This window comes from Seriola aureovittata, chromosome 4 (assembly GCF_021018895.1).
Source record: "Seriola aureovittata isolate HTS-2021-v1 ecotype China chromosome 4, ASM2101889v1, whole genome shotgun sequence".
NCBI lineage: Eukaryota > Metazoa > Chordata > Actinopteri > Carangiformes > Carangidae > Seriola > Seriola aureovittata.
In genome coordinates this window covers 6,517,942-6,542,919 of record NC_079367.1, presented here as the reverse complement: position 1 = coordinate 6,542,919, position 24,978 = coordinate 6,517,942, and the positions used below count along the sequence as shown (strand labels likewise).

Below are 24,978 nucleotides of genomic sequence, written 5' to 3'. Positions count from 1 at the left end.
AAAGTTTGGGTCCAAAAAAAAAATCAGGTATAACTGTTGACGGTTAAAATAACAAATATCACCAGCGGCAGATTGTGTCTGCAGTTGCTAAATAACTTTTATTCCACAACAGCTTAAATGAAACGTTTGCTCTCTGCAAACTGGTGTCTGAACTTGGCCAAAGATTGTTTGTTAGAAGAGACACATCACTCTGTGTATATATACGACTGTCTCGTTTTCTGGTTCAGCGTCTCGTCTCCACAAAAAAATCATCTCATGCTGCAACAATTCCAAGAGAATCTCCGACTTCAACTTTTATCATATATCTGTTCTGGATTGATATTTTATCCTTATCAGTGAGGCTCATGCTAAATAAGGTGGAAAAGTAAGTGTCGGTTATTGTGTTATTGCTAATGTTTTCGAGACATTTTTAACATTTTAGAACAACTCTGTGGCTGAACCGACCTGCTCAAGCTTCTCGACCAACAAAAGCCGATTACACATCTCAGAGTTTCAGAGATTTAGAGCTTTAGTTACTTGCAAATGTTGACAACCAAACTTAATTAGAGTCAAGAAGGGATTTGAAACTTAAATAATTATATGAAACTTCTCTCAACTTTCAAGTATGATCATTTGTTTTCACTTCAAAGTCTAGGTTGCATAAGGGGAAAGATCTAAAGATGTAAAAGGAACCGAGCTCAGCTCTTCACGATGATGCAAAGAGAAAACGTCTCTGATATATATAGTTTGTCACATTTTCAGAAATGCGCTTTTCAGTGATGTTTATACCGTTTAGTGGCAAAGCGGCTGTTGGCGAGCTTTAAGGTTGTAGGTGAGGCAAGGAGACGAGCTGCAGAGTCCGAGATAATAGTGAGGATAAAATACATAGAACAGTCATCATTAAGAACAGCAACTGGTTTTCCATCTCAGCTGGGAGTGACAGTATATCTGAGGTTAAAAGCAAAAAAAGCATCTATATAAACTCTTTGGATCCCAGCTGATTTGATTCTGCCGAGGTTAGAGACTGGAGGGGGAGGTGCAGTGAAAGTATCAGTACTTGGCTCAACTCCCCAGAGTCTCAGTGAAGAGGAGAAAAACAGCCACTGTGATATGAAGTAGTGCAACCAAGCCGCTGCTCTCTTTGGCCTGATGACCAGTTACTTTTTATTCATTCTTCTCCTGTGGAGTAGAAGATGTTTGTGCCGTGATTACATTGGCTTTTTTTTCTTTTTTTATGTGACCTTTATTTACTCAGGCTGCTCTCTTCAGCTGAAATGAAATGTCCTTTTCGAATACAAAAAACAAAGGTTGTAAATCTCCCCTCACTGCATCAAGAGGCGTGTGTGTGTGTGTGTGTGTGTGTGTGTGTGTGTGTGTGTGTGTGTGTGTGTGTGCTGCTGTGGACTTCATACAGCAAGTAAAGTACATCAAGAGAACCCAAAAGTGCAAGTGGGTGCAGAACAGAGCGCTGCTGGGCTTTGTGGTTGTGCATGCTTGTGTGGGCAGTTGGCTGCAGGCAGATTTAGGGAAATCATTTTGAAATGTGTTTCCTAAACTGAATCTGTTACTGTCCTTGACATTGAAAAAAGTTTTATTTACTTTTACAGAAAAAGTACATGTAGTTTTGTCAACTAAAGTTAAACAGAAAATGATGTTGGTTAATAAAGTATCACTTTTTCTCTGAGATGCTTTGGTAAAAACGCACAGCACTGTGTTATGTTAGCCATGTTAGCCATAAGTTTGCCAATTGCTAATATCCATTCTATTAAACACTTTGGTGGCTACAGGAAAATAATTATTCCATTAACATATGAAGGTTTAAATAGGAATAAACCACCTTAAACTCTTTGTACACTACATGTTATTATACCACTATACTGCAAGGGGAGTGTTTAAAGACAGGATTATATTAATATATTAGTATATTAATAATGTTTAGCCTCCCTCCCCACTAAAATCATTTTTTACAGTCCCTTACCAGAACATTTCAATGACTTTATGACTCTTCTCTATTGTGCTACTTTTACACTATTTTTTAGCATTCACCATTATCCGCTAATTGTAACCTGTGGCTAAAACAGCAACTAGAAGTTACACAATCGCTTTAAAGCCCCTATGGATAGACATAGTTCTTTATTTTTTTATTTTATTTATTTATCGTTTGGTGCTTCTGTTACTTTTCAGTGTGTTTTGTTATCTGTCTTTTTTTTCTTCTACCACTTGGAGTCTCCAAAGTCAAATATTTTCAAGTTGGTCCTTTAATGTCAAACCAAATAAACTGAATTGAATTAATAAAGAAAACATAGCACTTTTTATAGATGGCTGAAGTAGATTAAGTTGATTAACTGCACAAATAACTTCAGAACAAAAACACAGCTCCATCCACAGATGAGTTGAACTACTGCCAAGCAACCAGCACAGCAAAGTGTCGTTAAAAAAAACAAAAAACGGTGAAACGAGCTTCCACCGCTACCCAGAGGCTCCGGTTTCAACGTTATGTAAGCACAGAAACTGATGGTGCGACAGTGCGTACTGCCGTAATGTAACTGACTCACTGTCTCTTTTGTCACTGTGTCTGAACAGAACAACAGAGAACGTCTCTCTCAGCCTTTTGTCTGCCACGAATTTCTTAAAAATGACTTGTCAAAAACCTGATTCTGTTGATTTCATAAAGCAAGCTTCACTGATTCAACTCTCCTCGATGAAACCCAGCTGTCTGCTCTGTCATTCCTCTGTGTGTGTGTGTGTGTGTGTGTGTGTGTGTGTGTGTGTGTCCTTGAGCAAAATGATCTGATGGCTTTCAGCCTTATTCCTCTTTGTGACGTCTAACACACAGGGGGTGTGTGCATGTTCTTGCATTTATGCATGTGTACGGTTACAAAAGACAGATACAGTGTTTCCTATATGTGACATACATATAGGTGAAACACATTCAGTATAAGGACAAACACACACACACACACACACACACACACATATATATATACACACCACTTTTTGATCACCCACCTGCACAAATGCCATCAAGCTGCTCTCAACATCTGTGGGCATGCACTGACTTGTGTCCTCTCTCACTCACTTACACACACACACACACACACACACACACACACACACACACACACACACACGTACACACCAGAATCTCATATGACACACACACAGCATTCAAAGTCAGGCTGTAATGGCTCTGTCTAATTACAGCCTTTGGTTTTCCTGGATTCAGCCTGGTGATTTTCAAAAGGGGTGATTGCTCTCTCCCTTTCCCTCTTGGTAATGAATGGTTCTTTTATTCGCCTTGGCAGCCATCTTGTCTTGTTGCTCCTTTTCATGCCAAAAACTTGACGAAGGCTCCCGTTCCAGCTGCTGAACTTTTCAAAATAAAGGTGCGCAGAAGGCGAAGTTCTCGTTAGCAGGTCAGCGAATCAAGCCGCTAGAGATACTTTAATGACATGTGGTTTTTAACGGCACAGAACACGACAAACACAAGACACCAGGTCAGAACTGAGTGTGTGGCTGCACTGTCTGGTCAATGTGCGAAACTGAAGATGTAATTAAAAAACCATTGTGGAACCGCTGTAAACAACTACTTTAAATCGTTGAATGGCGCAATACAATAATTAGCATATTCATGACATCATCATGTATTTCAATAAACTGTTTTTGTTAACAGAAAACGGAACAAGTATGAAATGGTGACTGAATCGCAGCCCATTGAGACCACCTGAAGCAATAGAATATCTTTCCTGTTTTGTCTGTCACACAGCGCACAGCCTCCGTCTGGGAGACAAACTGCTGCTCCGCCTCTCTGCCAGGTTTGGTCAAAAAATCACTAGATTTATCACGAGGTGCTTTTTAATTTAAAGAAAAAAAAGTCCTGTCATGGGACGTAATAGAAAGTGTTTTCATCTTGAAAGAGAAACGGCCCAACATTTGGCCGACGAATGGAAATCACGAACCCCAACTGTATCACTCACTCACTCAGTCATGGACATTCGGCAATGTAGTGCTGCAAAAAATGTGTCCTAAATTGAAAAGGCTGAAGATCGCTGCACCTGTCCTGACAGTTTTTGTGCATCTGAAGCTTTTTAAGCACACTCGAAAAAACCTGCAAACTAATTTAGCATGCTTTGTGGCTAAGTGCTATTTTCAGTGGTGGGCAATTATGCGCATCAACAGCTCTTAATACAGGTGTGTGTGTGTGTGTGTCCTCCAGCCTGTGTAAGTCCTCTGTTATCTATCAGTGTGTGTGTGTGTGTGTGTGTGTGTGGGGGTGTAAGTGTGTGTGGGTGTGTGTAAGAGTGACAGAGAGCTGGCGGGACTGTAATTGGAGTGGGAATAGAAGATGGGCCCCTGAGGGTCCCATGAGGGCCCCGGGCGATAGACTGTCCTCTGAATGTGACACAGAAGCACAGACGTCTCCCAAATGACTGACAAATTAAATAGAATATAAATGTCCTGGATACTGCGTCACAACTGATACCCTTGACCGAAGTATCCTTCAGTTCTCGCTGCTACCGCACTTATGTTCTAGTGTTTTTTCATTCCACTCTTTAGTTCCCCCCTTTATTATCTATGTTTATTTCTAAAACTGAAATGCTGAAATATGATAAACGGCAATTAATCATAGAATAGATCAATCAGATTACTTTTTTCTGCCATTTGGAGCTGTATTTAGAGTAATACCGGCAATCTGATCACATTCACAATGAAGTACTCTTAACACTGTGATGAAGCTAGTTCTGGATGCTATCAGAGAATAGGCTAACGTTAGCGGCTCTGTTCTACTTTACACTTTCATGGCCAAATTCGTCATCCAAGACATTTACCAAACACATTGATTGGTCCTCATGTTAAAAGTCTTAACTTGTAACTCTAAAAGTGAAACATGCACTTGACAATAGTCTACGAGCAATTAAGCATTTAAAATTGGATCATGTAACTTTAGCCTCTTTAGCGTCTTTTAGCATGATATCATGTCTGTATGTAGCGTTCTCGTTTTTAAAGGACTCAGATAGAAACATCAGAAAGTCAGCCAGAGACAACGTTTTCAACCAAATCACTGAGCTGACATTAGCTCCTTTAGCTAGTTAGCTGCAGCGGCTAAATCTGCTAGCAATAGTCATTTCAATCAGCAAAAACTGACAGTCGCTGGCTATAAATGAGAAACCTGCTTTTGTGCACAACCGTCTCAAGGACCCACTATTTCAAAATTTTAATATTTTGAGTGGTAAACCTGCCAATGTTATTAGCGTACTGTAAACTGAACAGCACAGAAAGCTTGAGAGACGTAGCAATGTTAACTTAGCTTGGCTTAACAAACAGTCAGCTTTCATTAGCATAAAATGACACAGTGAGAGTTTGGATAAGAACTTTTTTAATTAAATAAGATAATAAAACATGCATGCATCCTTCAGTCTGATCAAATTCAATTGAGGTGAAGGATTTTCGATATCAAAAATATGCAATTAATATGCAGTTAATGTAACTACACCATATCTCATGGTTATAGGCCGATACTCTCCTGAATTCAATGTGCAGCTCTTTTCTGTTTCTTCCTTAAGAGTAACAGCAGGACCAGGTGCTGTACTTATTAAGCAGTACAGCAGCTCCTGTCTTTACATATTCAAATCTTAACCTCAGTGGCACAGCTCAGCAGAAATTGCATCGACAGATACATTTATTCAGCTGAACAAATTATATTGAAACATTCTGCAAAGGTCACACTACTAGTATTTCCTGATTTATCACCTCTGTGGTTAATATCTAGTCAAACATTAGGCATCTTTATTTCTATAAGGGTTATGGTCATGGTCAATTGGCAATATTTGCCTCCGTTGTTAAAGGAAATTTGAAGTAGGAGACAGGACATGAAGACTTCTGTTGCTACTGCTGCACCATTTTAAATGTTTGAATAAACTCAGGTGAGGACAGTCGCTAAGCCTCCACAGCACACAGTCGTAGACTCTTATGAAACAACCAATCAAACATGAAGATGCAGCTTTTTCCTTTTCACACCATTTACTATCCTCAGCCTCTTGCTTAGCTCTCAGACTTTGATTGGCCGTTCCTTGTTTCTTGTTCAGAGTCGGTCACCAGCTGCAGGAGAAAAATCAAGACTTGTACAGGCTTGAGTCGTAATGTAAATTGGGTTACGTAATAACAAGGGTTGATTATCAAGGAAGAAATTAACAGTCTGTACCTCCCCATAATTTGCATAATCATTTGTCCTGATTTGTCCGTTGCAAACACCCTCACTTAAATCCCATTTTGAAAGTCAGTCATATTGGTTTGTCCTGGCTGTGTAATTGTCTCTAGACACCAACGACAACAGAATCTCTTTAACTGGATTTATAGTTGAAGCAAGGGATTAACAGGAGTCCTGCCATGGATACCAGCAACATCCGATTTAGAGATTTAAATTAGGGAGCAGTGAGTGGAGATGGTCGTGTTACCGTTAAGGTGCAGATTACTCAACCTTTCTTTGACTTACTAAATTGTTGTCTTTGCTGTCAACAATTTCTGCTAGTATTGGAAACTTGTTGAAGAAAACACCATCAAACGCTTTGACAAAACACTAACCCCAGAGCCGCCGCAGCCTTTACACAGAACTATAAATCCAGCTTTAGGAGTAACACCTTTTTCCTTTATCATTCTGACAGTCGGTATTAACTGCAGTAAGGCTGGTGGAGCTAGCACTATCTTAAATGTGTATCAAAGGGCCAATAAGTAGTATAATAAGTATAGTAAAGATGGAGGCATCATTAATAATAAGGCTGATTCCTAAATGAGCTTCTTATCTGCCATCATGCATTTGATTTAAGCACAAAGCATCCACCAAAAAGACAAACTGTTTACCTGCCTACATGTGCAAGTATGTGAGGTACATAGCTGCGTATTACCCAAAGCACTGACGCTAAATTAGTTTATAATTACACATAAAGTAAATGTAATAATAAAGGGGACATTGCTGTTTAGTCAGACATTCTGACTCTCAGGTTTCCTGGTTTCCTGAGTCAGTTTTGGCGTAAACAGAACTTGGGTCCAATTCTTGAATCCAACTAAAATTATATTTTAAAAAGCAGCTGTTGTTATATTAGCTCTGCAAATACATGTCTAATCATGTCGACTGATGAAAGCTTCGTCACATGTATTGACTGAATTTAATTATTTTTTCCTCTGAAATAGTTTAGCCCTGAAGCAGCTCTATAACTTACACTGCAAGTCTCATTAAAGCTACCGTCAAGAATTCATGTGGGTCATTAAGTAATTTTTAATGGGATTTTAATGCAGGAGCTTTTCATGTAAGAGGTTTCCTTGTTCACTTCTTCTTCGTTTAGGGTTTGAAACCGACAACCCAACAATCAGGTCTCGGCTCGCTTTTGTTGCCGCGACTCTTCCCGCTTCCTCTGGCGGTTCATCGAAGTCCTCCTTCAGTTGGAGGTCACAGATCCTCATAAATTTTGATGGTTGTGCGCTACCTCAGTGAGATGTACACTTAGTAGATTACATTAGATTAGATTAGATGAAAAATTAATGATTCCTCCAGGGGAAAGTGAGTCATTGCTGCTGCAAAGAATTGGATATAGCAATAGTTAGGAGGATATAAATAGAAATTGAGCAAATAAAGGGCATAGAAATATGTCTGGAAAATGCTAATGTGTCTCGTCAAAAACGATCAGCTCTCAATTACACTGTGATACCATGTCAATTTGAAAATTGCTCAAGGAATCAGACATCAAAACTACCCACCTGCTTGTTTCCTATCATAGTAAATGTGCTGCAGACTCCGGCTGTAAGACCTTGTAAACTCCAGCAGGAGTTTCAGCAGGACCAGGTTATAACCTTGTAAAAAACACTCGCCTATTGAGTTACACATCAAATCATGCTGATTCTATTAGATAGGAAGGTTTAGATGAACTGAGATTGATGCAATGTTTTTTTTTTTTTTCAGTCATGTTATAGACAAATGATCAAGCTGTTGTTATCTCTCTTGCCCTTGAAGACAGTATAGTCTGTTTAATACTGTTGTTTATATATAAACCGTGTACTATCAGGATGCTGGAAGGAGCAGAGTCAAGGTTGCAGTGACTCACTTCCCATCCACGTTTTTATGACAACTACAGTATAATATACAAGTATATGAAAGTGCATGGAAGCACATTGTGTTATTGAAGTAATAGCACAAAGTCAGTGTGACTTCATCACAAATGCATCAGTATTCACAGGAGACTCCACTGAAATGTCATGCACCGGATGTTGTTTCTTCTATGTAAATGATGCACAGTGTGGTTTCACAGTATATACAGTGTGTCAGCAGGATGATAGTTCATAAGTATTTCCCATATTGGAAACAAAACATAACAAAAGAGATCAACAAGAGCTTAACCAATGCCGTTCAGTTCATAAATGAGCATATCTCCGTCTTTTGGATGTGATTTCTTTCTCTTCGGATGCGAACCAGTTTATTGACGGTATACAAAACATATTATATGCAAGATTTATTAAAAATACATTAACATACGTAGTTTTGATTGACTTGCATTTTTCATTACCGCTCCTTCTATTAACTATTCAACCACCCAGCAAAGCACTGTCAGATCCCGCAGTGTAAAAAGACATAGGGCGCAAATGGAAAAGAGACTTCACTCTTTTCAAACAGGAAATGTAACTAGTAGTTAGTTACTCTGCAGATTAAGATTTTGGGCAAAAATATATTAAATAAGTTCTTGGTATAAATGTATAAATAATATATACTGTATTTATAACATGTTAATGTATAGATAATAATAATAATAAAGTATCTTAATATACTATAGTAGCTACAGTATTTACTGTACTGATACAACAACAACACTGAGCACAAAAAATACAAGACTTGAAGCAGCGTAAATACATGTGGGCCCAAATTTCTAGCCGGAGGGGAACCGAGTCTGTATGCCTATTAGTCCATCTCCATGGCAACCTTGAGCCGTGGGTCACTGTAGCTGTAGCAGACAGTGAGAGAAGAAGAAACTGCAGCCAGCGTCCTGTCACACTCACCTGTGCTCAAGTGGCTATGAGTGTGACTGTGTTATTATGAGTAAACAAGCAGCTGGTTCAGATTACACTGTCATCTGCAAACAGCAGAGCTGCACTTCAGGGCCAGTGTGTGGTACGACATGTCCTCCAGCTCTTTGTCATCACCTGCACCATGTTTTATGATACGGCCAAATTCACAATTTATTTGATTATATTTACACTTTCTTCATGTCAGCCTACATTTGAACCAGTTTATTATCATTTTACAGGCTCTTGTTGTCGGTTGGTTGTTGCCATTCAGCGTTTCTTTAAGCAGATGTATTTTTATACATTTTTATGACGTGCTAAGATCATTATTACACACTGTGATGATCTACTCTCCTGTAGGAGCGTCTGTTTACAGCAGCTTTCAGTTACTGTGGAGTTTATGGGCTAACTGTAAATTCACAGCAGGATTAGATTCCATTGTTCTCCGCTCAGTGTGGTTTTGACGTTATGTCCCCACAGCTTCACTCGGGGGACACTCGTGCACACACACACACACACACACACACACACACACACACTCTCTCTCCTCTGAGTTCATGGCCACTGTAATAAAGTTAAGCCCATGTTATGACTTCCCAGATCCTTTAAATCTTTCTTGCTCTTATGAACGTTGTAGTCGTGGTGGAGAAAGAGAGGGAACAAGAGAGGAAGGGAAAGACAATACAAGAGAAGTGTAAGGAATTATTCCCTTGGCTGCCTCATTGTCGCACGAGGCTTATTTTGTCTATTCAACTGGTTGTGCGTCTGTTACTCTCTGGCACCCGGCCGTTCAGCACGGAGTCTGTGTCACAGTATGTGTGTGTGTGAACACCTACGCACATACAGTATGTGTGTGTGTGTGTGTGTGTGAACACCTACGTATATATGTGTGTGTGTGTGTGCAGCGCAGGGTGTGAAAACGGCGGCAGTGTAAGGTTACAGAAGGAGATCCATTACTTCACCATGGCAGCCGGCCTTAATTACAGCTAACTATAGACGGAGCAGAGGGAGCGAGAAGAGATGGAGAGAATGGGAGGCATGGAGGGATGGAGAGAGAGGGAGCAATGAGTGTAATTAAAAAGTCTATTTGAAACCGTGAGATTATTACATTGATGAGGTTTGTGTAATGGCTTGTACAAAACTATAATTCCTACTTCTTACTGTATGCATGCAAACATAGATGGACTGCGCTTTTCTAGTCTTGACGACCGCTCAACGCTCTTTCAGTCACATTCACCCATTCACACACATTCATACACAGATGTTGCATCATGGGAGGGCAATTTGGGGTTCAGCGTCTTGCCCATGCGGACTGGAGGAGACGGGGATCGAATCGCCAAGCTTCTGATTAGTGGACTCGACTGTTCTCATGATCCACAGACGTCGTTTCATCTTCCATGTTTATCTTTGACTGTATCAACACCAGGAACTTAAATTTCTCTGGTATTCATCTCCAGAATTTGCTCCTTTTTCCTTGGGATAAGTGCAAACTTTGAAAAAGTTTCATCTTTGCATGGATGCTCCTAAATTTGACTTCAGGTTCAACGTGAGCACAATTTGAAAATGCTGTCACACCTGTTTGGTTTGGGTCAGACACGTCTCGCATAGCCAGACCTCCACATTGCTGTGTCAGCACTGGAGAATGGCCTGTCTGCACCCATTATCTTTCCGCTCTAGGGGGGAAAACACAGTTAAAATCCACCCGTTTCCACCTGTTTGTCACTATTTGAGATGAACAAGGTCCAGTTCCAGTCTCGACTAATATAGCTGATATTCTGTTGTTTCTTTATGAGCTCTTTGTGACACCAGAGGAAATAAATCAACACATAACACCAGAATTTAATTTCCCCATGTGGCGCTGATGATGCAGGATGACATCACTAAAACTGCAATCAGAGAGTTTCCTGTCAGTCCTTTTACCTTTGTATTTACAGCTCTTGGTTGGTTTTGAAATCATGTGCGGATCCCGACTACTCGAGCTTGATTTCTCACCTCAACATCAGCAGACTATTTCTTTGTTTTTTTTTGTGCCAATGTCTTTTTGTAATAACACAAATGTGGGATGTATAGCTCTTTTATATTTCTTGACCTCAACGTTGTACACCCACATGAGAGACAGCAAGCAGAGACCGTACGAGGAGAGGGAAGTCGAACTGCAAAGTACAAACCAGCCTGTTGTCTGGAAATAGAACAGTCGTGTGAAGTGTTTCAGCGTGCGCCTAGCCGCCGCCAGTGTGGGCGTTGTACATAGAAAATAGTAGGGCGGCATTCGATGGCGGTGTGTTACGGCCTTTAGATCAACAATACTGATTATTCATTAAAAACTGGTGAAGCCAGTGTCAAGGGTATAAATATTGATCACAAATTTACTGTAGAATTGATTAATATTACGCTGACTGTGTGGAGCTAAAGTTGAACTTTAATGAGAGATCTCTAACATCTGATGAGTCCAGACAAATGTGCATGGATAATGATTTTTCTACGTCTTTTCAAACATAAACATGTCAGCCTTATATCATATCTGTTGAACGTAAAGTTAAGCACGCAGAGACACACACACACACACACCTGACAATACTGCTCACACACTGTCAGTGGTGACATTTACCTTTTTGTTTGTCTTTTCTAATTAGCAGTCTCTTCTGCTCGCCTGGCGCAGTGTCGGCCAATCGGCAGAGACCGCTCATTACCCAGGGTTCATTTCAGGGTCTTTGTCAAATGAAGAGTGAAAGTGACAGCTCAATCTAACCTCAGCAATAAGCCTCACATGGCCGCCTCCTCACTGCTGGTGGAGAGATTCAACTTGGCTATCATCTAGGGGGCACACAGGATGGTACTTTGAAGCTAATTGAAATGCCACCCTGTTCTTTCTTTTTATGTCCTCTCTTTCTTTATCTTCCTCTTTTTATTTCTTAGTTCTGGATGTCTGCCCTGGCCACCACCATCCCAGTGCCCTGCGGAGCCTTCATGCCAGTGTTTGTTATTGGTAAGAAGCAAATGGTTCTGTGTGTGTGTGTGTGTGTGTGTGTAAGGTTAGTGAGAGTCGATGTGTGTGTTAGGTAGAAATGTGTTATTTACAACAAGTAGGAAAAGTTTTGTTTAAAAATACATCAGTCATTATGTTAATTAAATTAAAAACTTACTTTTACCATATCCTCTTAACATGAAAGGAAACTTTTAGAATTAAATGAGAATCAACACTGCTCTTATTTCTGTACAGTAAAAATGAAGCTACAGCCAGGAAATCTTAGCGTAGCTTAGCACAAAAGGCTGGACACAAGGGGAAACAGCTAGCCAAAAGTCATAAAATCTTCCTCTAAAGCTCACTAACTACCACATTTTATCTCATTTGTTTTGTCCTCACAAAAACTGAAATGTAAAAATGACCTTTTACCTCTCGGCAGAACCAGGTTAGCTGTTTCCTGTAAAGCTAAGCTAACTGGGCACTGGCTTTTGTTAGCATAACAACAATGAGAGTAGTATCAATCTTCACCTCTAACTCTCAGCAAAAAAGTGAATAAGTACAGGTACATTTTTCAAAATGTTGAACCAAGTGTGCCAAAAAGCTTTAACGCATTACTGCACTGAATTGCTTTCCTTCAAACATCAAGCTAGCTGAGGAGAGTAGATCTATAACGTAGCAAAGCTTAATGCTCAAACATTGGACAAAATGGCTTCTGTGAGAGGGACAGAAATGTAATTGTCATGTTAAGGCTGTAATACCTTAAAGGAGCTAATTGTAAGTTTTTGCAATTGCTACGTAGCCGACATTAGCATTAACAGCTGTTTACCTACAGTCTAGAAGAAACGTTGCGAGTTTAGGATCAGACTTCATTCTCCAGTGGTGGAAAGCTTACGCCACCGTTAACTCGTGTCTCTATCATGTCTTTTCTTCCACTGAAGTTAGCATGCTAACCAGCTAGCCGACAATCACCACCATTTGTAAGAAACTATGTTCGGCAGCAGAGAAAACTTACATTCATTCATTACTTATTTGGTCGGTTATGAGGCCCAGTATTGATTCTGAGTCTCTGTTTCTTTGTGTGTGTGTGTGCGTGTGTGTATGTGTGTGTGTGTGTGTGTGCCTTCTAGGGGCAGCTTTTGGTCGTCTGGTTGGAGAAAGCATGGCAGCCTGGTTCCCAGATGGCATTCACACAGATGGCACCATCTACCCAATAGTGCCAGGAGGCTACGCTGTCGTGGGTAAGTTAAAGAGACAATCAGTGCAGATTCTCTGCTCTAATACCTTCCTCTTTTTTTCCCCCTTTTTTTCTTCTATTTATTTCTTGAAAGTTGTTTTTATTGTCAGATTCAGATCATTAAAATTTAGGGTTTTGGCACTTGCCACTTTTGTGGTAACTACAAAATTATTTCTCCTTCTTAAGCAGCTCCGCTAAGTGATTCAGTCTGTTTAAGATGGAAACTATACATTTCTTTCATTTCTTTTTTTTTCTTCTTCTTATTAGGTTTTTGTGCAGAATCAGCCTTTCCACTTTTACCCTTCTTTCCACCACTCATAGAAAATGAATAAATGTGAATATTTCCTACAGCTCAATTTACAGCTCCAAATTGAGACTCTAAATGGACCCAGATTAAAGGAGACATAAAATATGATCAGACTCAAACACTTGAGACAGAATCCAATTACATTTACAAGATCGCCAGGTTAGACTCAACAAAACATTCCCCTGCAAAAACAGTTCAGACACCAGCAGACAAAACTCAAAACTTGGTAGTAGTACTCAGGTGCTTATATCGTACTAGAAAGTTTAGAAGTAAAAAATGCAACTTGTTGTGTAACTTAAAACATCTGAAGTAGAAAGTAGCTGTTTTTTGGCTGTTGCTTCATAGAGGAAGATCAGGATGGAGAGGATGTAATCAGATATTACATACAGTTTATATGTATTAGGAACACCATACTAATACTGGGTAGGGCCTCCCTTTGCTTTCAGTACAGCCTCAGTTCTTCACGATGCACATTCATGCTGTGAATATTCTGCCGTACCACATCCCGCAGTTGTTGAGATCTGGAAGTTCACTGAACTCACCGTCGTGTTCATGAAACAACTTTTGCATTGCAACATGGAGCATTATCATACTGGAAGTAGTCATTAGAAGATGGTAAACTGTGGCCATAAAGAGATGCACATGGTCAGCAACAACACTCACATAGACTGTGGCATTCAAACCATGGTTGATTGGTGTTAAGGGGCCCAAAGTGCCAAGAAAACACTCCCCACACCATTGGCCCAACACCATCAGCCTGGACTGTTGACACAAGGCAGGTTGGGTCCATGAATTCATGATGTTGGTGCCAGATTGTGACCCAACCATCTGCGAGCCTCGGTAGAAATCCAGTCACTTAGATCACATTTTTCCCTCAACATAAACATCAACTGAAGCTCCTGACCTCTATTTCCAGGATGTTATGCACTGCACTGCTGCCATATGATTGGCTGACTGGATAATTGTAATACAAATTATAGGAAGGGCCCATTGTTTTGCTCCTGTTCTCTCCAGACATCTCAAAAATCTGTCATTCTCGTTATAGATATTGATTATTCCCAATCATAGTTAGCGCTTGGTAGCAAAGCACTTCTAAAGGCACTCAAAGATGCTTTACCCAGATAAACAATGAGCAAAAATAGGGAACACAGGAAAACACAGCAGCAGGAAAAGGAAGAGTAAAGTAGGTGAGTGTACAACTACAGTAAAACATGCTCTCATATAAAAGCATCGGTGATAGAGCGGGGCGTTAAAAGTTAAAAGCAGCTTTAAAAAGCTGAGTTTAGAGTGCTCTCATAAAGCTGGGGAGGGCGGCAGAGTGTTTAATGTCCATGGGGAGAGAGGTCCAGAGGGTGGGGGGGGGCAGCGATGGACAAAGCTCCGACACCACAGGTTCGGTGCTTGGTCGTCCGGAGGTTTGAATCAGATGAGCAATGGTTTCGTGCAGGGGTGTGATGGAGGAGGAGATCAGAGAGGTCGGGTGGGGGGGTGGGGGGGTGCGTGCTGTGGAGGGCTTCGTAGGTGATTAGGAGGATATTGAATTGAATGCGGTGGGGGCATAAAAGCCTCCCAGTTGCATCCTCTTGCTTCGTGACTTCAGTCAGAGTCCACGTTTCAGCCCTGTTTGATTTTGGTATGTAACAGAGCGAATGAAGCGGCACATAAACGGTTTCGATTATATCTCCTGAACTGCTGAAAAGGATTTAACAGTGAAGCAACTGCAGGAAAAGTTTTTATTGACAGTTTAACTATGAAATGCGAATATAACACTAACTTTTGTCCTATCCCAAAAAATGTAGCAAGCATTAATGGGCAAAACATATAAAGGACAGATAAAAAGATAACAAGATATTTAATTATACTCATCAGATCCCATCGAATTACTTTTGTCATTTCAGTGAATTCTTACATTTTAGGGTAAAATGGATCACCGTCCTGTTGTTGCTAGAGCTCCTGGGAGAATATATCTTCTTATGGATATCAAAACTTAAAATAAAACACTGGAAAAGTGTAAAATAGGGGACCTTTAACAGCGATCAGATAAAGTTCTGGTATTATCTAAAACACTTAGAAATGACTTCTGTTATTGTTCCTATTCCACCTGATTATGAAATAGTACAGACTCTACAGTGTGATGTTTTCGGCAGAAAAACCCTTGATTAATCTTGTCTTGCGGTCACCAGCTGCCCCCCTCCCCCCTCCCCCCTCTGTAACCACATCATTTCCATCCTACCTGAAGTTGTGCGTCTAATGAGATGCAGTGTTGTGATTCCCCTCCACTGTGCCACTTGTTGACAGCCGCACTGATTATGCCGCTGTTGCGAGTTGGCGACGGCTGTTTTTCTGGGCTGCTGATGTTGTTGTGCTGTGGCTGATGACTCAGTCCTTTACAGGCCTGACACTCTGATGAGCCTCTTTCAACTCACAGCGGAGCTCGCTTTAAGGACTAAATGTTAGGCTGGGCAGAGGGAGCAGCAGCATTTATCTGAGGAGGCAAGGCAGACACACACAGGCTTAATTAACTTAGGAGACAGAACAGTGAAACCTGCCTTTGTAGACTCTCTCACCCACCATCTGTTTCTCCCTGCCCCTCTCTCTTTTCACTTTAGTTTAATGCTTTTATTCTTTCTATTCTTTTTTTTTTTCCCCTAGTGTTCATCTCATTCTTTGGATTGGACTCATCCATTTTCTCTGCTGAGCAGCGAAGGCTCACGTCGCCTCATGCTGCTCCGTCTGCTTTAATGCAGCTTTTATATTGCTGTTTTTTTCTTTCTTTTTTTTTTTTTTACAACACTTTATTGAGCAGAAAAAAAGATTTGGAAATATTGAGGTTCCCTTTTGTATTGAATTAGCTGAATAAGTTGATTTTTTTGCCGTATGAGAGGAGGAGAATGTGAATTAGGTTTGCTGGGTTGGGAGTATATAAAGGAGCAAGGGTGATTGGTCTGGTCAAGGAAACTTATAAAGGGATGATAACGTTGACAGCTTGAAGTGGGGTTTTATGGATTGGATCAATAATGCTGGATGTACAATATATTGTATGATCTGACCCATGAATGTTCCAGTATTGGACAGATTGTTACGCATTGATTTCCTGCTCTTTTTTCTGTCGGTAGGAGTATAAATGATAATAAGATAAAAATGATGAAAACGCTCCAGTAAAAGTTACATATGATATTTATCAGCCTGGTATTAGTCAGTAATTACTCCAGTGTCACAGTCACATATACACCATCGTAAGGAATATGTTATTATCACACTATTATTGCGCTGTATACGCTGTTTACTTTATTACTGATTTTAGGAGGTTGAGTCGGAGCTAATCTCAGTTTTATCCATAACAATACATTGTAAAAGTGAAAAATCTCAGCAAGTCGTTAAGATATGTTTTTATTGATCAACAGTCCTCTCTCTTGTGTGTTATGGAGAAGTAAAAATATTATTTATTGCACTTGAAATATTGAACTGTCTGTCATTTAGATGGATGATGCCCTTGAACCCCCCCCCCCCCCCCCCCCCCGCCATCTTTCAAGGACCCCTTTAGATAGCACCACACCTGAGCTAAACGATTGCTTTTATGCGTTCTCTCTCTGTTCTTCCTCTCACCCAACTGTCCTCTCCCCCTCCACCCAAAGGTGCGGCGGCCTTGTCGGGAGCGGTCACCCACACGGTTTCCACCGCAGTCATCGTGTTCGAGCTGACTGGCCAGATCTCCCACATCCTGCCGGTGATGATAGCGGTGATCCTGGCCAACGCCGTGGCCCAGTCCCTGCAGCCCTCCCTCTACGACTCCATCATCAGGATCAAGAAGCTGCCCTACCTCCCAGAGCTGGGCTGGGGACACCACGAGTACGTACTGCAAAATTAATTAATTACTAAAAAAAAATCACAAGATATTTTTGTTGGTGCAGGCATCTGACAAGTCACCAGATCTAGCAAGAAAGCCTCCTGATTGGATCACTGGATGAGAATTCAGCGATTACTTTTAGAGGTTTGATGAACTGATGTGTTGGAAACAAAACATTTCGACCTGTTGTTGACTCTAGATGAAAAGTCAGGCTGTTCTTCATCCTCTTCATGCCATTTTCATTGCAGTTGTGCAGTTGTGTGGCTAAAATATATGCAAAAGGAACGTATGAATATCCAGTTACTCGTCCATATGGCGTACACTATGTACTACAAGTGTATTTGTGGAGGTTGCAGGCCAGTCAGTTTTGTTTGAGTGTTACTGAAAGTTTCTCTTTGCTCTGCAGTGGTTTATTTCTTTAACTGTGGAAGGTTAATTAGTTAAATAATGGTTTAGAAACAGTGTCTGTGTTCCTAGTTCTTAATGTAACTTTTTAATAGTTAAAGCTGAGTGCACACTGAGTCTTAATGGTCTCAAATATTGCTTTTAATTTAGGTGTTTGAACCACACACAGCACATTTTCTTACTTTCAGGGAGCATGTGGCGGGTTGAATTCGCTTTGCAAAAAGACAAACGTGGGTGGAGGTGCCTGGCTCGGTGGTTCTGCTTTACATGGCTTTTAAATGCCACCCCACATTAATAATTTATACCAACCACAAAATACTGAATGGGATTAGCAGCTGCTTCGTGTCCTCCGAGCTGTCTGAAGCCGCACAGAAGCGCTATTCATTTAATTGTTTGGAAGCAATTATTGTTATGGATGTTGGCAAATCGTTCGGTGGAGATGATAGTCTGGGTGCATCATTCACAAATTGGGAGTAATGAGGGAAATTTTTCGTTTCATCCTCCATCTGTTCATCATTTTTCTGTGGTGGCCCCCCCCTCCCCCCAAAGAGTTTCGTCTCTGTCTTTCACTTTCTCCGTCGAGCCGCAGCATCCACCTCTCCGTCATCTATTGCTCTCTCGCTCCATCTCTGTAGCTCTGTCACTCCTTATCATCCCAGCCTCTCTCCCATCCTGTGCGTGTGTATGTGGAAAGGAAAGAACTTGAGTCCAAGCCAAGTTGCATTGTGGGTATTGTAGTCTCTGGTTCTGCTGCATCAATTTTGATCGTTTTATTACCTCAAAAGGAGAGTAAATGGAGTATCCTCTTAAAATTGTCTTGCAGTGTTGTTGCTATTTGAAATGTGTGCCTGGTGTTAGCATACCCTTGTTTTGGAGGTGCATGGCAGCGAACCCTCTGATTGCCACGGGGTATTTTGCACTCTGACCCACCACACAGTACGTACAGTAGCACATGGTTGTGCAGGTTATCAAGGGCAGTTTAGGTGCAATTTCTTTTGGTTTACCTCCAAAGAAAGTAGTTTAGATCATCTGTCTGAACTGTTGGTTTGTTCATAAATTCAGTATCAGTGTCATAACTGATAGAATGAATGTTGCCAAACGACAAAAACATAATCAAAGTTGTAATAAACAAGATTTATCCTTTAATTTCAGTGTAATTCTGTCTCTGCAAGTTTGTTAAACTTTATCAAATATTAATAATCCAAGTTTCAACACATTTAAGTGAATTGAATTAGATACATAGATATATTCTGTCTGTGTGTGTGGGGGTGTGTGTGTGTGTGTGTGTGTCTGCAGTCATTACAACACAAGATGATCAATCATTAACACACAATCCAGTCATTGATATTTTATGACATGATCGTCGATCAATAAAAAATATCAAATTATTTCGACGTAATGACACGTGTCAAACTGTTAAAAGTTGCTGAAGCATAAAGATGATTGAGAAACGGTCAGGAATCCCCTCTGTATCTGTGTGTGTATCTGTGTGTGTAAACAGCCCACACATACAAACACCCACACAAAATCTCCTTGAATCATCTATATTTAATAACACACACACACACACACACACACACACACACACACACACACACACACACACACACACACTGAACTTGAGTCACTCTGTAGAAAACTCCTACTTCCCTCCATCTCTCATTTACCACTCTCCATCACTGAGCCTTTATGTGTGTGTGTGTGTGCGCGCGCACGTGTGTGTCTATAAGTGTGTGTGTGTGTGTGTGTGTGTTATATTACTGCAGCATACGAGAGCGGAGGTGGAGGCTGAGGGAGGGAAATGAGACACTGTAGGTAGCGTGGCCCCCTCCAAGCTGTATGTGTTTTTCACTCAAACTGGAAATTATCCATCTCACACCCACGCAACCGTCCACCCACCCACACACACACACACACACACACACACACACACACACACACATAATCACAGGAACACTCATGTAACGCCTGCCATGCAATACACACATATGATGTCATGTACATTTGCTCGCACACCCACACGGACAAGGAGAGAATTGGATTTCTTATCTTTTATTTCTGTGCAGCTTTTGTAGATACGAACACACATACACACACACACACACACACACACACACACACACACATTTCCACTAAAGATATGCTGGTACCCACTCCTTCTCTCATCATACCCGGTTGCACATATGAAACCTTTTCCACCTCCTCTTTTCCTTTTTTTTTATTCTGCCCAGTCTCTTGTCTTCTCCCCTTCAGCGTTGGAAAAAGTGTGGGAACAATTACATAACATCACTCTCTGTTTGTGTGTGTGTGTGTGTGTGTGTGTGTGTGTGTGTGCGTGCACAGTCATTTGTTTCTGTATCTGTCACTGTGCGTTTCTTAGCATTTCATAACGGCCAATTACAGCGTGTTGAACCGTCCGCCGTCCACTGTTGTCTCTGCTCGTCTGACAGCGAGCGAAGCCGCAGGAGATGATCACATTTTCTCTGGATCATTACAAGCATCCTTTTATTGGCTTCCACACCTTCCCCCTAAATCCTCACCCCCCATTTCACACACACACACACACACACACACACACACACACACACACATATCAACACCCCAAGCCTCTCCACTCCGCTGTGGGCAATATGGATGATCTATAAGCGTGGATTTATAACCCTATAACTCTGTTTATCTTGGCTCAAATCTATAAACCGAGGATGAAAGCAAGATAGCTCAAAATGTTCAGATGTATCGCCCCAGCCTTTGCGGGGGAGGAGGTTCAATTAAGAGGAAACCAATCAGATTTCATCAACTGCCTTTCATATCCCGAGGGAAATTAGTCTTGGCAGCGGTTGTGGTCAGTTCAGAGGCGTGCATTACATTATTCTCTCAGATCCGCTGGCAAATTAAAAGAGGCTTCCAATTCATCAGCAAAAAGAAGATTCTTTCAAGGGTGATATTTTTACTTATATATTTGTTTGTATTTTCTATCACAGACTGATGTATTAGATCTACTGTATCTATTTAATTACATGGGATTGATAACAGTAAGTGTGCGGTAGATCTGTCATGGAGGAAATGATGCCTTAAACGGAGAAACATTACATTATTTTTACCGTCAGGTGTGGTCGGCGTATGAGCCAGTTGTTTCAAGCATAACCCGACCTTAAGGGTGCAGAGGTCAAGGTTGTAGAAAGGCATCTAGCAAACCCATCTTTCATCCATCCATCCATCTTTCTTCTGCCAACCCGGGGTCGGGTCACGGTGGCAGCAGAGCAAGCAGGAGGTTCCAGACCAGTTCCCTCTCTCCAGCGACGTTTTCCAGCTCCTCCTGGAGGATCCCAGGGCGTTCCCAGGACAGATGGGATATGTAATCCCTCCAGCGAGTTCTGGGTCTGCCCCGGGGTCTCCTCCCAGTTGAAAAAGCCTGGAAAAACCTCCAAAGGGTGGATGGGGGGGGGGGTCAGATGCCCGAACCACCTAGGCTGGCTCCTTTTCGACGTGAAGGAGCAGCGACTCTACTCCGAGCTCCTCACCTGATCTCTAAGGCCGAGCGCAGCCACCCTGTGGAGGAAACTCACCCCAGCCTCATGAATCTGTGATCTCTGGTCACTACCCAGAGCTCATGACCGCAGGCGAGGGTTGGTTACGAAGATCGACCGGTGAATCGAGAGCTTTGCCTTTCCAGCTCAGCTCCCTCTTCACCACAGCGGTCCGGTACGACCGTGCCACTATGGATGAGCTGACTCTTTGATGACACTGTTAGTTTCTTACATCACTACGTGACAATCTGTAGAGTGCCTTTCTGGAGGGTTTTGTTCTGGCCCAGGATTCTGCTGGTGCCTGAAGGCAGCACCAGGAATTTGTAATAGGGATCCTCGACCAACTTAGTGCTGTGCTGAGCAGCAGCGGAGCAGTGAGGGATGGTCATCAAATTAACTTTGTGTTTCAAGGGAGGTCAATCTATTGAGTTGTCACCGCAACAAAGAGCGGAGGGGTTTGGCTGGAGCCCGTGTTCTGGCACGGCGGCGTGGCTTGGCAGCAGAAAAACCGCCGAGCGACTGCTGTCATGTTTGCAGGTTTTGGCAGGTTCCGGCAGGAAGAGGGAGCTGAGTGTTTATGGCTGCTGTTCCAGGGTGTGTGATTCTGCTGAGCCAAGACCTGCTCGCAGGTCTGTCAGCCACTTCCCCTCCCCCCCGCTACTGTGCACATGGTCATGCCGTCGCTGTCGCGAAACATCCGGATGACGTGTTGACAGCGTAGCGTGTTATTGGACTGAGCGGTCAGCTGCAGGAAGGATGTGCTGTCAGTGTCACTGTGCACTGAGCAAGCTGAGGTTATAGTTCAGGGACAAGTCATCAGTCGATGTGAAATTGTAAAAGTCAGCAGTGTGCATGTTCAGACTCTTCAGGGAAATGTTATTTGATACTTTAATGGATCCATCTTTCTATTTCTTCTCACCTTACGTACTTCTATCCCGTCATCTCCTCAACCAGTTTTCAAAATCGTCTCATCTTCTTCCTCCTCACCCTGCCCCCCCCCCCCCCCCCCCTTTTTTTTTTTTCTCCCTCATTTCAGGAAGTATAATATCCGTGTTGAGGACATTATGGTGCGGGACGTGCGATACATCACTCTCAACTGCTGCTACCGAGACCTACATAACGTCCTGCTGACGGGTCACCTGAAGACCCTGGCCCTGGTGGAGTCAGCTGGTGAGACACAAACACACACACAGACACACTGGGCATCTATTGTAATACTCGTATGAAGCTCATTACACGTTTGTAATGGAGCATTTAACAGCTAAAGAGCCAGATACCATGGTGGAGACCAAAACAGAGCGTAAAGGAGTGAACATTGGACTTTAGATGAAGGATAATGTTGCTCCTTTGCTGACACTGCTTGCTAACATGGACACTATACTATTTTTATAAAGTTGATAATATGCAAATGTTGTGTAGCTTGTTTTGTTTCCCCAACATGGCTGAAAAATGTACAGTGATGCAGCTTTAACCCCCTGAAATAAAGACGTTTTTAATTATTCAGGAACACATCTGCAGCTTCACTTCGTTTCCAAAAAACAGAGTCTATAAACAGCTTTCTTGCTTCATGTGTGATACAGATAAAAAAAAACATGTTATTTCACAGTCAGACCTCCACATTATTTTTCCTTCTGCTAAACTGGTTATTGTGGTAGATTTCACCTTAAACCCTCTGTCACGACCTGGTTTGGTCTGGATGGGAAAAAAAGTGAAGGAAACACAAGATGAAGGCAAAATAATAAGACATTTATTTACAATAAATTGTGCAGCTAATGCAAAAAACAAAAGAGGTGTGGTCATCAGTAGAATCAGAATTAATCAGCAAAATCGAAGTATTCAGATTAAAAGCAGAAAGTCTTGACCCTCATCACTTTGCTTGATTAAACAAAATCCATCCATCCAGGGAGAACAGACTTTTTTATGAAGCTCATAATTTTAAGACAGTTCTACTTTCATCAGATGTTTGACAGCTGTTGTGATGTGTGTTGTCTGATTGTCATATTGATGTCTTGGTTCGACATTGGACCGAGCGTCCTCTCCACTGTGTACCGAAAAACAAATTCTTGGCGACCTCGGCGTCGTGCTCATTAGGGAGATTGATTGATTGACAAACCTGCCTGGGTGCAGCGAGCTGACGGGGGCCCCGCGCTCGCCACATCGCTGAAGTGCAGATTTGTTATTCCAACACTGTCTCAATTATGTAATCGTGCGGGAACAATTAGCTCCGGCATTTAACCAAATACATAATCAGCAAGTACTGTCACAAAGGCAATTACTTAAAGCAAGCAAGCTGCCACACACACACACACACACACACACACACACACACACACACACACTGGTTAATGCACATTCACTGCATTCGAGGCTCTTGTTATGTAACTCAGCTGATCTCTCTGCAGTGCTGCAACATGTGTTAGGAATCTCCTGCAGTCTGCTCACTCTTCCACAGTTAAATGGCTTTACTCTTCCTCTTCTCATCCTCATCCTCCTCCTCTATTTCCTGCTCTTGCTCCTTTTTCTTCCTTCTCCTCCATAAAACTGCCTTCCACATCCTCCCATCATCCTCCTCCACTCTTTCTCACTTCTCCCCTTCTGTCTGTGTCTCCTCCCCAAGAGTCCATGATCCTGCTGGGCTCCATCGAGCGTGCCCAGCTCCAGTCGCTGCTGTCCCAGCAGCTCGGTCGGCCCAGGCGTCTGGAGTACATCAGGGAGCGAGCCGCCGCGGAGAAGAAGCGCCTGTCGGTCGTGTCGAACCCCTGCAGCGAGAACGACAGCCACCGGGCCAGTCAGGAGGTTCGCTTCCAGGTCAGGGTCACTGCAGCCGGAGAGATGGGGTGGAGAGGGACAAACAGCGACATTTGGAAACTAAATATTTATATAAATACGTATATATGACAAAGAAACTGTACTGGAGCATGTTAGAAAAGAAAAGTTGGATAAAAGCTGTTAAAGATGATTCCAAGATGATGGTATTACTTCATGGTCCATTTAAAGCCTTTTATGAGACTCAGTTTTCAAACAAAAATAATGAATCTGATCAGATCAAAATAGATAAAACAGAAACAATTTAGGACCAATGAAGTAAATGAAATTATAGGCATCCGAAAAGAAAAGAATTCAATTAAATACAAAAAAATAAATAAGTAAATAACTAATACTTCAAATATCAAACAGAGAAACATAATCTAGGGAGATTAATATGACAAAACAAATGAGGAAATGTATTGATTGGTAATTGAGACAGAATAGAAAGATTCATAATAATATTCCACTATATCATGAAATAATTACATCCGAGTAAGCAACACTCAAAGTTCAGAGTCAGAGAAAAAAAACATCCTGCGGTATTTTCTGTATGTTGCTAAATCCTGATTGGTGCACAGCAGCGCATGACATCACTGTTTTCCAACTGAGCCCCGCCCACTTCATATCAGTGAGGAGGAACAGAGAGAAAACCTCAAATAAAGAAGCTTCTCTCACTGTGGTGTATAATAGTGTGTTCATGTAGACTCCCATTGCTCATGGTAAAAAGGAACGTCGGGGTCTTTAAAGTTTTAACATTTGAAATTAAGACCGACGTGTTAAATAAGTAAAAACGACAGAATAGTTGGCTGCATGAAACGAATGAAAGAAATCAAGAGTAACACACATCACCAGATCTGC

General features: G+C 41.7%; 1 protein-coding gene across 10 annotated transcripts in view; it reads left to right on the top strand.

The window, feature by feature from the left end:
• LOC130167319 (chloride channel protein 2-like) overlaps nt 1-24,978 on the top strand; it is a 168,550-nt gene that overhangs the window by 114,358 nt on the left and 29,214 nt on the right. For all 10 annotated transcript variants that reach the window (XM_056373338.1, XM_056373335.1, XM_056373334.1 and 7 more), the window contains 5 exons: nt 11,944-12,013; nt 13,120-13,230; nt 17,169-17,382; nt 22,349-22,482; nt 23,930-24,120. In XM_056373338.1, coding sequence (XP_056229313.1) covers nt 11,944-12,013; nt 13,120-13,230; nt 17,169-17,382; nt 22,349-22,482; nt 23,930-24,120 — 720 coding nt within the window. The remainder of the gene's footprint in view (nt 1-11,943; nt 12,014-13,119; nt 13,231-17,168; nt 17,383-22,348; nt 22,483-23,929; nt 24,121-24,978) is intronic.